Raw genomic sequence first — 12,556 nt, 5'->3', positions numbered from 1 at the left:
GCTGTATGATTCTTCTTTATACTGAAGACTTCTCTTCATCCTCCTGAATCTTATTATCTAGCGGGCCTGGCGGACATCTCGGAGATGGTGCTGCAGCTGCAAGGCGCCATGATGAAGATGGAGAACTTCCAGAAGCTTCTGGAGCTGAAGAAGGATCTGACCGGCATCGAAAACCTTGCCATCCCCGGGAGGGTGAGACTCTCTTTCATCCTATCAGCGACCTTTCCTAAACACCTGAACACTGCTCGTCACTGTACGGTCGTTCACATTAAAGAAGTCACCGTCTGTTAGCTGTAGATATTTCATTTCTCTTTTTACTGCTCTGTTAGTCTACAGGTTTATCAATATATGCTGTGGTTATTTTGTAACTCTGGCACAACTATTTCCTTCGGGAAGTCTTACCTTACCTTAACTACCTTACCTTACCTTACCTTACCTTACCTTATCTCACCTTACCTTACCTACTTTACCTACTTTACCTCACCTTACCTTACCTACTTTACCTACCTTACCTTATACCTTACCTTACCTTATCTTATACTTTACCTTAACTTACTTTACCTTATACCTTACCTTAACTTAACTTACTTTACCTTATACCTTACCTTAACTTAACTTACTTTACCTTATACCTTACCTTAACTTAACTTACCTTAACTTACTTTACCTTATACCTTACCTTAACTTAACTTACTTTACCTTATACCTTACCTTAACTTAACTTACCTTAACTTACTTTACCTACTTTACCTACTTTACCTCACCTTACCTTACCTACTTTACCTACCTTACCTTATACCTTACCTTACCTTATCTTATACTTTACCTTAACTTACTTTACCTTATACCTTACCTTACCTTAACTTACTTTACCTTATACCTTACCTTAACTTAACTTACTTTACCTTATACCTTACCTTAACTTAACTTACTTTACCTTATACCTTACCTTAACTTAACTTACCTTAACTTACTTTACCTTGACTTACTTTACCTTATACCTTAACTTAACTTACTTTACCTTATACCTTACTTTACCTTAACTTACCTTAACTTACTTTACCTTAACTTACTTTACCTTAACTTACTTTACCTTAACTTACTTTACCTTAACTTACTTTACCTTATACCTTACCTTAACTTAACTTAACTTACTTTACCTTATACCTTACCTTAACTTAACTTAACTTACTTTACCTTATACCTTACCTTAACTTAACTTACTTTACCTTATACCTTACCTTAACTTAACTTACTTTACCTTATACCTTACTTTACCTTAACTTACTTTACCTTATACCTTACTTTACCTTAACTTACTTTAACTTATACCTTACCTTAACTTAACTTACTTTACCTTATACCTTACCTTAACTTAACTTAACTTACTTTACCTTATACCTTACCTTAACTTAACTTACTTTACCTTATACCTTACCTTAACTTAACTTACTTTACCTTATACCTTACTTTACCTTAACTTACTTTACCTTATACCTTACCTTAACTTAACTTACTTTACCTTATACCTTACCTTAACTTAACTTACTTTACCTTATACCTTACCTTACCTTACCTTACCTTACCTTATATCTAACCTAACCTAGTTTCCAGATGCAAATGGGTTCAGTTTCATTCAGTTTTTAAATATTCTTTATAGTATGTCTTGTGTTTGATTTACAGGAATTCATCAGGCTGGGTTGCCTCAGCAAGCTCTCAGGAAAGGGCCTCCAGCAGAGGATGTTCTTCCTGGTACGACCTTACAGCGACTTTATAAATAAATCTAATAACGTTAACAACGTTAACAAATCTAACCTCCACTTCCTCTGCCTTTCTCTCCAGTTCAGTGATTCCTTGGTGTACACAAGTCGAGGAATGACCCCGTCAAATCAGTTTAAAGTTCACGGCCAGATGCCCCTGTACGGCATGACGGTACGAGAACATATAAAAAGCATTTTGTGTAACTTCAAACACTTTATTGCAGGATAGATTCGTAGAAAACAAGTTGTCTTTCTTTATAAAAACGTCTGAACGCTGAAATCAATGTTTCATTTCTAAGTCAGAGAAATGTATTTAGAGAAGAAAGTTATTTTTAACTCATGTTTGTTTACATTGCATGCATCACTGAGGTCTGCAGCTAAAGGGGTGTGTGTGTGTGTGTGTGTGTGTGTGTGTGTGTGTGTGTGTGTGTGTGTGTGTGTGTGTGTGTGTGTGTGTGTGTGTGTGTGTGTGTGTGTGTGTGTGTGTGTGTGTGTGTGTGTGTGTGTGTGTGTGTGTGTGTGTGTGTGTGTGTGTGTGTGTGTGTGTGTGTGTGTGTGTGTGTGTGTGTCTCTGTCTCTGTCTCTGTCTCTGTCTCTGTCTCTGTCTCTGTCTCTGTCTCTCTCTCTCTCTCTCTCTCTCTCTCTGTCTGTGTGTGTGTGTGTGTGTATAGATCAGAGAAAGTGAAGAGGAGTGGGGCGTCCCTCATTCCTTCACGCTGTTCGGACAGCGCCAGTCTCTGGTGGTGGCAGCCAGGTAAGAAACGAAGAAGAGAAGTTGGGCAATATGAGCGGCTAAAGCTGAGTAGCATCAGTTGAGATCTTCTCTTCTTCTCTCGGTGTGCGTGCAGCTGTGCGTCGGAGATGGAGCGCTGGGTGGAGGACATCAGGATGGCCATCGACCTGGCGGAGCAGAGCAGCAGCCCGACCTCCGACCTCCTGTCCACCTCCCCGGCTGACAACAGTGAGTCTGATTATAATCACTGCATTTCACTCAAAGATACACTTAATGTGGTCCATCTGTTATAGGCATCATACAAGTAGGACATATGGCTAAACGAGAGTGTGAGGTGTTGTTGATTGACTTTTGGTCGGACATCTGGCTTTTTATATCCGACCAGAAGTCCAAAATATACAATTTATTATCTCGTGTGTTTGACCATTTTTCTAGCCCTCGACTTAGATTAATTGCTTTTTCTGTAACGTTAAACTTGTTTAGTTATAACATCTGTATGTAATAGGCATCATACAAGTAGGACATATGTGAGAGTGTGTGAGGTGTTGTTTTATAAATACATGGGAAGGCCTTTGAGTTGATGATTTGAAACACCTCTTAGTGAGTAGACATTGATCTTTTTATGCGGAGTAAATCAGAATCAGAACCGGTTTTATTACCAAGTAGGTTTGCACTTACGAGGAATTTGCTTCAGTTTTAATGATGCATACAAAACACACATTAATAATATATAAAATATGATCAATCCTATACTCAAGGTGTGGAGATGTGCTTGTTTAAAAAGAGGTGCAGCAGAAATGTGCTATTCCAAATGATCTGTATTATTAATGTAATGCATAATGTCTTATGGTGTAGCTTCAGAGTGAACTGACTCTGAGGCTTGTTATAGATAGCTTCCCGTGGAAACACCTCTGAAGAGCTGCAGGATTCTCAAACAGTTATTCCTGCAAATGTTTCCACAGCTGACGTTAAAATCAGCTGGCACTCGTTAGCTTCCATAATCGTCTCTCAGACTGAGCTCTCCTTTGTCGTCCTCGAACAGACGGCCGCCTGGTGAATAATCTCTTTTCTCCAGGTGGTCTTTCATGCTATTTTTTAATGTCACCTGATATAAGCAGACACCAGCTGTCTTCCCCTCTTCCTCTTCTCCTTCTTTCTTTGTCGCCTGTCACGATGTTCAATGAGTCTCCGCCTGCTGACCTTTTGCTTTGACGTCTCCATTGTGCCTCAGATAAATCACCTGTGCATTTGAACTCAAACTGTTGAAGAGTATTGGTTTACAGGAAACAACAAAAGAGGTTTCCTTTCTTTCTTCAGACGTCAAGACGCACCTTTAGAGTCCTGGGCTAATTCTTTGATTTGTCTTAAACCCCATTAAGAAATGTTTAGCTCGTCAATGTTTGGTATCTATTTGTTTAAAGGTCCCATGTCATGCTCTCTGGTTCTTACCCGTCCCCTTGTTGTTATGAAGGTTTTTCTGCATGTAAACGGTCTGCAGAGTCAAACCCCTCAAAGTACACCCTGTAGGGAGTAAAACTCTAACACAGAGAAGCTGCTGGGACTCCCAGCAGCTTCTACTGAAGCCTTCCGAGTAAATCGCCAGAACGCCGACACCTCCTCATCTCCACCGCTCCCATCTTTTATTTTGTGTTGCCATAAGTTAGTCTCTCTGTGTTTCTGCGCTGGGCTAATGCTAATGCCAGGATAATGGTGGCTTCGCAACACTTTTTTTTTAGTTTTACGGGGCGTGGTTTGCAATCCGCCTCATGAACTCATTTTAGTTCCGGCTCTTTTTGGTGTGGACGCGACATTTCGGAACTATATCGGAACTAAAGTGGGAAAATTACTCCGGTGTGAACGCGGCTTATGCTGCCCCAGAACGCCTCGTTGGACATTTCTCTTTTTTCATTGTTTACTTCATGGGTATAGTGACGTATTTGGGTATAGTGACGTTACGTCCGCGGAGCCGTTACGTTTGGACCAATCCGCGGACTTCCTCACACACACACACACACACACACACACACACACACACACACACACACACACACACACACACACACTCGGCGGGACGTTGCGAGGCTCGCTGCTGCCATGAGCGGGACACTGTGAGCTGGCTCACTGGTGTGGGGTCGGCGAGACACCGCGGAACTCAGCCTGGGCACACACACAAACTCCCAGCCAGGCTGCGGGTGTGTGTGTGTTTGGGCTGGGTCTCGCTGTGTCTCGCAGACGGCCACTGGGCCCACAGGGAGGGGGGGGGGGGCATGAGCTCCAACAAGCCGTGTAGGACAGAGAGTGAATATACAGACTATACAGAGATGCTGTATGAGAAACCAATGTGAGTTCGGAACATTGAACAATTTAAATGTATTCTAGTAGACCTCAACAATGGAATATGATCAGTAGAAATAGCCATGACATGGGACCTAAGACAACCTCACTTATATAAACTGATAGTTATTTTTTACATTTTGACATACTATATGAACATTTTGGACCCAAAACCGCACAAAAAACATAGAAACATATTTTGAAAATGATATTATTTGTTACTCTGGTTGTTACCTGTGAGGGGGAGATAGTGTTATTTCTATCAGTGTGACCCTACTTCCTCCTACTCTTAGGCTGTTATACCTGCAGTGCACTACTCTTTTAATGACCTAATTCATATGAACTTTTTAATGCAATTTACAGCTCTTTACGCCATTCCTATTATTATAGTTATAGTTATTCCTTAACTATTTAGTCCTGCTGTGTTTTTATCGTATGTCTGTTTTCATTTCCTGCACACTGACAGTTTCACTCCAAAACCTCGTTGTTTATTTCTGTCCAATGACAATAAAGGCTTTCTATTCTTCTCTATCCTATCACTGTGCTTGTTATCAGTTTACACACACCAGTTAAAGTGTCTTTCTTTCCCGTATTTCCTTCCACTAACGGCACATTTAAACGTCCCCAGAGCTGTCGGAGGACGGAAGCTTGGAGGTGGAGTCGGAGGACGAGCTTTGTGGCTCTCGCTCGTCTCTTGAGCGTCAGGGACATCGTGGAAACACAACGGTTCACGTGTGCTGGCATCGAAACACCAGCGTCTCCATGGTGGACTTCAGTGTTGCTGTGGAGGTAATGGACGTCTCTTTAATCCACACAACACACACCTGTTTCTAATGTGTGTTGACCTCTGTGTGTCCTTCTCTAAAGGCAAAGACACTGTGATGTAATGTTACTCCTCCATCTTCTACTCTCACGGAGCAATATCGTTTTTTGATCTTTGAAAATATGTGTTTGTGCTGATACCTTTTTGTTTTAAGTTAAGTCAACCAAACTTACCTGAGACGTATTTTAGTTAGAGTCAAGCTTGTTGCTACTTGTGGATATATACATTTTTGGATTAGACCGAACTACAATCTCGTTTCCTTCGTCCATCTACGATGTTTTTGTTGACTCTTCTTCTCTCCTGTGTTTCAGAACCAGCTGTCTGGAAACCTTCTGAGGAAGTTTAAGAACAGTAACGGCTGGCAGAAACTCTGGGTCGTCTTCACCAACTTCAGCCTGTTCTTCTACAAGTCACACCAGGTGAGATACAGACGGGTCGGAAATCAGCAGACTCAGGGACCGTTTCATCCTATAACACTACTAAACACCTGAACTTTTGAAACAACATCCATAAACATTCATCTGTTTGCATCTTGCAAATATGGGATATGTACAAGAGCAGAATATGAGATTAAATAATGTAAATGAAGACAGAATATCTACACTGTAGTTAATGTGCAAATGACAATCACGCCGTGAATTGAATTGACATTACACCGTGATCAAGTGGTGTTGCTATTGCTCTGATCAGGGGAAAATGGTCGATGTTTAAAGACGATTTCCTCTATTTTTTGCTCACAGGACGAATATCCTTTGGCCAGCCTTCCTCTGCTCGGATACTCCGTCACCGTACCCGCCGAGTCGGAGAACATCCACAAAGACTACGTGTTCAAACTCCACTTTAAATCCCACGTCTACTACTTCAGATCGGAGAGCGAGTACACCTTCGAAAGGTACAGTATTATTAAAGATAGATGGATACAAAATATTCATAAAAACACAAGCTTCTATACAGACCCTGTAAAGCTCAAGATACCACCTGGGAGCTTTTATTTTGAAAACCCAGGTTCTATAGAGACTCTGTAAAGCTCAAGATACCATCTGGGAGCCTTTATTTTGAAAACCCAGCTTCTATACAGACCCTGTAAAGCTCAAGATACCATCTGGGAGCCTTTATTTTGAAAACCCAGCTTCTATATCGACCCTGAAAATGCCAAGATACCACCTGGGAGCTTTTATTTTGAAAAACTAGCTTCTATAGAGACCCTGTAAAGCTCAAGATACAATCTGGGAGCTTTTATTTTGAAAACCCAGCTTCTATACAGACCCTGTAAAACTCAAGATACCATCTAAGAGCTTTTATTTTTGAAAACCCAGCTTCTATAGACCCTCTTAAAGATACAATCTGGGAGCTTTTATTTTGAAAACCTAGTTTATATAGAGACCCTGTAAAGCCCAAGTTAGAATGTGGGAGCTTTTATTTTGAAAACCCAGCTTCTATATAGACCCTGAAAATGCCAAGATACCACCTGGGAGCTTTTATTTTGAAAAACTAGCTTCTATAGAGCCCCCTGTAAAGCTCAAGATACCATCTGGGAGCTTTTATTTTGAAAACCCAGCTTCTATAAACCCTCTTAAAGTAAAACATGTGCATATTGTACTATAATATACTTACCCTAGTTAATGAAATCTATGCAATGGACATCTTTTGTTACGTATGCCCTGTGAATAAGTTCTTAAAATGCAAATATTTGTTGGCAAACATAAATGAATGAATGTCAGTAATAACACATCCCATTGTGTTCCAGGTGGATGGAGGTGATCCGCAGCGCCACCTGCTCCGCCAGCCGCCCCCTGCTGAGCTCCAGGAAGGATTACTGATGAAAAGACTCTTATTATAAACACAGAATCACTGTTAACACCTTAATAGTTGATTCACACACACATCACAACCACGTATCACCAGTGTCTACGTCGAGATCCACGATGTAATTAATCATGTCCTTTTTTCACTTACTCCAAACTGGCAACACCATCTGGCAACATTTTCCTTTACCTTTTTGTGCCGTCGAGTGTTGTTCACATGCACACACACATTTAATATTCATGTCATGTTTACAGCAGAGTGGGTTTTATGTTTGGGAGGAAATACGTGGGGTTTCCTCAAAGTATTTGGGACACTGAAGCATGACTTGGGATGAAAACATGTATATAAGAGTCTTAAATAAGACCTGAACGCAGGTGTGCATGTGAACACACCCACAGTGTTTTCTATATATAATTGGATTTATGAAATGTGATGCCAGTTTGGTCACGATTATCAAACATCCGTCTATTTCTTTTTCTAAGGCGACTTTTTGTACAGTACTTTGATACACTGTGAAATGTTCTTTTTAATCATGTTTTCCTGCTTTGTTTAAAAGGACAAATGAGTAGCACCAATGCTTCCAACGCCATCAGAGATTTCCCTGGTCTGTGTGCCAAATATCTGATGTACTTCCTAAGTGTCTGGATTTTAATATTCTAAATAAAGATACGAAGAGATGTGTTGATATGAGAAAAAACGGGACGAGTCAGAAATTGATGTCTTGTGTTTATTACGACGACCAAACCAACAAAAATGATTAATGTTTGCAGGACAACTTTTAATACAAATACAGCAGAATGTAATGGCAGGTGCAATAATGGAGGTGAGACACACACCTGTCACTTAAATGCCATACATATTAAATGCTGGTTAAACTGGAGTTTAAAACATACAGAAAAATAGTGATTAATAAGCATTTTACACCAAAACAGATCTAAAAGGAGTTCAATCTTGACACAGTATTGATTCTTAGTGTATTAGCATTACAAATATGTGATGTCAGTAATCATGTAAGTGCATTTGTTGAGGGTATGTCAATGTAGAGTGTGGGTGCGTTTCACTTTGGTTAAATGGATTCCTTGCGTCCCTCACTTGCGTCGTTTCCCTGTGACTAGACCCTCCCACCAAGGAAGCATGGAGGGACGCAAGGAAACCACGAGAAGCAGGGAAATGAGTTTTAAGAGCAATGGGACCTCGTTTCCTCCGGAGCGCCACGTGAAGCGACGTCCGTTTGTGATGACGCCGCACAGCTGATCGTCTGACAGCAGCCAGATCAGTGCATGCGCTGTATCGTCCAATCAGTGAGCGATACACAGAAAGAGGGCGGGGTGAGAGTCTGATTTCACCGGAGGATGGTCTGGTGGTTCCTCGATTATCGCTCCTCCGGCACAAATAGAGAGGCGAAGTCCCTCCCTTTCCGGTGGACCTCCATGGGACCTTATTTCTGAAAAAGTATGTATTGAAGTCAATGGAGAGAGAAAGATTATCTTTCGATCCCGTTTGAATTGTGCCACGAATTACACATATGATGTTTGTCAATTTAAAAGATAATTTTGCAAGTCAAAAAAAAGAAAATGTGTCGTAAAACTGTGAAGTAAAACTTTGTGTGAAACCGCTCAATGAACTACATCTCCCATCTCGCACCACACACCAAGACGGCGTCACGTTGGAACATTTCACTTCTTTCTTTCAGAATGAGGTGGAAAGTATTAAAAGAGGTGAAAATCACTCCAAGTCTGGGCATGTTGAGAGCTGTACACACACAAGGGGAGTTAGTCGGTTCCGTAAGAGCCAGCATGCGGGACCGGGACTCTGGGATTTGTAGTCTTTCTAGTTGCGTATTTTTATAATCTTATATTTCAACAGTTTTACGACAAACTGACTTTTTTGAAATGGAAATTATTTTTTAAGATTGACAAACATATGTGTAATTCGTGTCACAATTCAAACGGGATCGAGAGATCATCTTTCTCTCCCCATTGACTTCAATGCATCATTTCTCAGAAATAAGGTTCCAATGGTCGGAAGTAGATGGGCGTGACTTCGCCTCTCTATAAGGCCACTGGGACGCTACTCAAGATGGCGCAGACAAATCAACTTCCGGTGATACAGAGACCGAGGAAATGAAAAATAAGAGAAGTGAAACGCACCCTGTTAACTTTAAAAAATCCACAAATGTTGTGTTTCTGCACTACGGTACATTTTGATCAACTAAAAAGCCAGTTGTTTTTGCAGATAGAGGTACCGTAGAAACTTGACCACGTTTTAAACATTTTTCTACTGATATTAGGTTAAAAAGTAGTGAAACGAATCAAGTTAGAAACCGACGTAGGAGTTCACAATACAGGAAGTGATTTTTCTTAGAGGTAGAAGTGAGGAAAGCAGTGGATTTCTTTAACTATCGACTCCAGATCTGCTCTGATTATCCCACGGAAATCAGTCTCGTGCTTCTTTAATATGATACTCCAGCCCATGATCTCCTTTTGAGTCGTAGCTCTCGTAGCAACGCAGCGAAAGCCAGTCCGCCTCGTGTGAAGTCGTGCTGTAAATAAACGCCTCTGTGATACTTCCTGCTGCCATCTTCTCCTTTTCCTCTTCTCCGACCCACTCCTCCACCTCCAGTTTGACCTCAGTGCGTTGATACAAGGTGGGAACGCTCTCAAATTCGTCCAGGAACTTCAGCATCTTCTCGTCCACTTTGTAGATCTCGCCCTTGACCCGGTGACCTTGACCCGGGACGTTGAGGAGGAAAGGGATGTTGTGCTTGCCGGCGATAACCAGCGGGTGTTTTTGGGCGGTGCATGCAGACGCCAGGAACTTCACCTTCCCGTTGGCGGCGTCTAACATGCGGTAATTGTTCGGCTGGCCCCTCTTCAGGGTGCCGTAGACGAAGACACGAGCCATGGGGTTTGACCTGGTTAAATAAAGGATATTGTTAGAAATATATATTAAGGATCCATGTGTCTGTGATCCTCTCCAGAATGGAAGGAGTCATCACATACAGAGCATCAACTAGTTCCTGAACAGTGTCCTTCACATGCTGATATCCAAGAGAGGGAGTTCCACAGTCACAAGATGGAGGAATAGAAAGCAGTATTCAATGTTTACTTCAGATTAGCTCCACGTCAGAAATGATCATGCTTGTCATATGTCTCTCTCCATAGAGGCTGAGTCATCATGTTAATCACATAGCTATCATATGCCTCAAACAGTCCTGATGCTCTTCTAGGTAATCACACATCCTGTCATGTTCACAGCTACAGTTGATACCTTTGCTAGCATGTGGACTCTGTGTGTATGTTATATGAAATATGGTAAGACTGCTTTACATGTTTGTGCATCCCATGATTGCTGCTGCCTTTAGAAATACATTTTCTAATCTTAATGCTACTTATCTGGTAAAATAATGATATGAAAACACGCTTCAGCAATGCATCAAGAGATACTAAAGGAAAGTGAAAGAGAATACATGTCTAAAACAGCTCACGTGAGGATTTGCAGCATGAAATACTGGAATATTCAATGAGCTCAGGGACCGAAAACATAAAGAATAGAGGTAACAAAAAAAGATAAATGTCATAATTCATGTTGGTTTTGAGCAGGTGTGTAAGATGCAGACGTGTCTCTGACTTTATTGAAGCTCTTTGGACTTTGTTACCGCAGAGTACATCGGCTCACTAATAAATTCACTGTCAGAGATTATCTGTAAAACACACTGTAGTTTTAAGATCAGTGAATATGTGAAAGGTCATTCAACAGCACAGTATGTGGAGAAAGAATGACTGATCTTACAAATAGAAAAGTGGGAAAAGTGGTAGTAATATATGTTAAAAGTACCTCAACTAATAATGCGACAATTCAGAATATTATTAATTATTAAGGCATTCAAGCCTCAATAGTGTAACGTTGCATCTGGTAAAGGTAAAAACGTACACCTCTCGGATTATTATTGATGCAAAGCTGAATGAATGTAGTAGAAATGTAGGGGACTAGCTTGCCAGTAGCATAAAGTAAATAAAGATAGTGTGTGGTGGGAGATAATTAACTGTGTTATAGAGTGTGCTGCGCTACGGACCTGTTAGGTAGCCCACCTGTGGTTTGTTATCATTCTAGCTTGAGTTGCATGTAACAAAGTTGTTCCTCCCTTTCTGTGTAAACTAATGGAAAATAAAATGTGGAGTTCCATACTCAACACGCCGCCTCCGACTCCCATGTATCGGCTCTACAGTAGCCTACTTAACATAATGCATGCATTGGTGACACATGCATGAATGGAAACGAAAGTAAAACATGGCTTTTTTAACCTTGCAATAAGTAGTAAATTTGCATCCTATTCAATGGAGGATGACCGTGGAGACAGCACGTTTGAAGCACATAAGGGTTATGCAACTCAAAGCAGCTAAAAGCGTTATAATATATCGTGTAGAATTACACTAATGCAGTGTTATCTTACCAGGAATGTGATGCAGATATTGACACGTTGATTTATTTGAAGTAGGTTTGAGAAAGTACTTCCTGCAGCTGGGTAAATCGTATGACATGCATCTGCTAGTATCCGTCTAAAGAGCGCATGCGCGGTGAACAAGTTATAGTTAAACCAGCAGAGGGCGCCAAAACGACGAGGAAAAACATAATTTGTCATTATTATTTGTATTATATATCGTTTTTATTATATATATGTACTATTGTAATTATTATGAATGTTTTTTTGTTTATGATTAATATACATATCCATGAGATGGCACTAAAGAAAAGTAATTAGGTGTCCAATTAAATGTTAAAGTGAACAACCTGAGTGAATAATATGCTATTATGGAAAAAACATAGTATTTATAACTCCAAATAATGACCTAAATATGTGATTTAAATACACTATGAAACATGGCTCTTATATTTACAGAGGGCCCTAAACTAAAGGGGAAAAACAAACCAACAATATTCAATCATTAATCAACTAGAATACAATGGAGATGTGCACCGCTGGTCCCATTAAAACCCGCTTAACACAACAGGAATATTACAAAGCCATGCAACGACAATAGCAGAGGACAGCACTTAAACTTAATTCAGGAGTTCAGCACATCTTTACTACTTTAGTAA

General features: G+C 40.5%; 2 protein-coding genes across 4 annotated transcripts in view; one reads left to right on the top strand and one right to left on the bottom strand.

The window, feature by feature from the left end:
- LOC307031366 (FERM, ARHGEF and pleckstrin domain-containing protein 1-like) overlaps nt 1–8,109 on the top strand; it is a 62,605-nt gene extending 54,496 nt beyond the window's left edge. The window contains exons 20-28 of one of the 3 annotated variants that reach the window (XM_079668434.1): nt 62–192; nt 1,684–1,752; nt 1,843–1,932; nt 2,432–2,514; nt 2,609–2,721; nt 5,456–5,616; nt 5,962–6,069; nt 6,391–6,542; nt 7,398–8,109. In XM_079668434.1, coding sequence (XP_079524560.1) covers nt 62–192; nt 1,684–1,752; nt 1,843–1,932; nt 2,432–2,514; nt 2,609–2,721; nt 5,456–5,616; nt 5,962–6,069; nt 6,391–6,542; nt 7,398–7,470 — 980 coding nt within the window. In that variant the 3' untranslated portion in view covers nt 7,471–8,109. The remainder of the gene's footprint in view (nt 1–61; nt 193–1,683; nt 1,753–1,842; nt 1,933–2,431; nt 2,515–2,608; nt 2,722–5,455; nt 5,617–5,961; nt 6,070–6,390; nt 6,543–7,397) is intronic. The other 2 variants (XM_079668433.1, XM_079668432.1) reach the window with 2 other exon arrangements.
- Nucleotides 8,110–8,169: 60 nt separating this feature from the next.
- LOC307031367 (gamma-glutamylaminecyclotransferase-like) lies at nt 8,170–12,026 on the bottom strand. The gene is made up of 2 exons (XM_079668435.1): nt 11,910–12,026; nt 8,170–10,370 (listed from the first exon to the last, which is right to left on the bottom strand). The coding sequence occupies exon 2, from the start codon at nt 10,358–10,360 to the stop codon at nt 9,893–9,895; it is 468 nt and encodes a 155-aa protein (XP_079524561.1). The 5' UTR covers nt 10,361–10,370; nt 11,910–12,026; the 3' UTR covers nt 8,170–9,892.
- Nucleotides 12,027–12,556: the final 530 nt, after the last annotated feature.

Source organism: Notothenia rossii (assembly GCF_949606895.1).
Source record: "Notothenia rossii genome assembly, chromosome: 3".
Lineage (NCBI taxonomy): Eukaryota > Metazoa > Chordata > Actinopteri > Perciformes > Nototheniidae > Notothenia > Notothenia rossii.
This window is presented reverse-complemented; position numbering and strand designations above follow the sequence as displayed.

Excerpts from the sequence above, each read along its gene's own strand:
- LOC307031367 (XM_079668435.1), bottom strand. The coding sequence starts at position 10,360 with ATGGCTCGTGTCTTCGTCTACGGCACCCTGAAGAGGGGCCAGCCGAAC.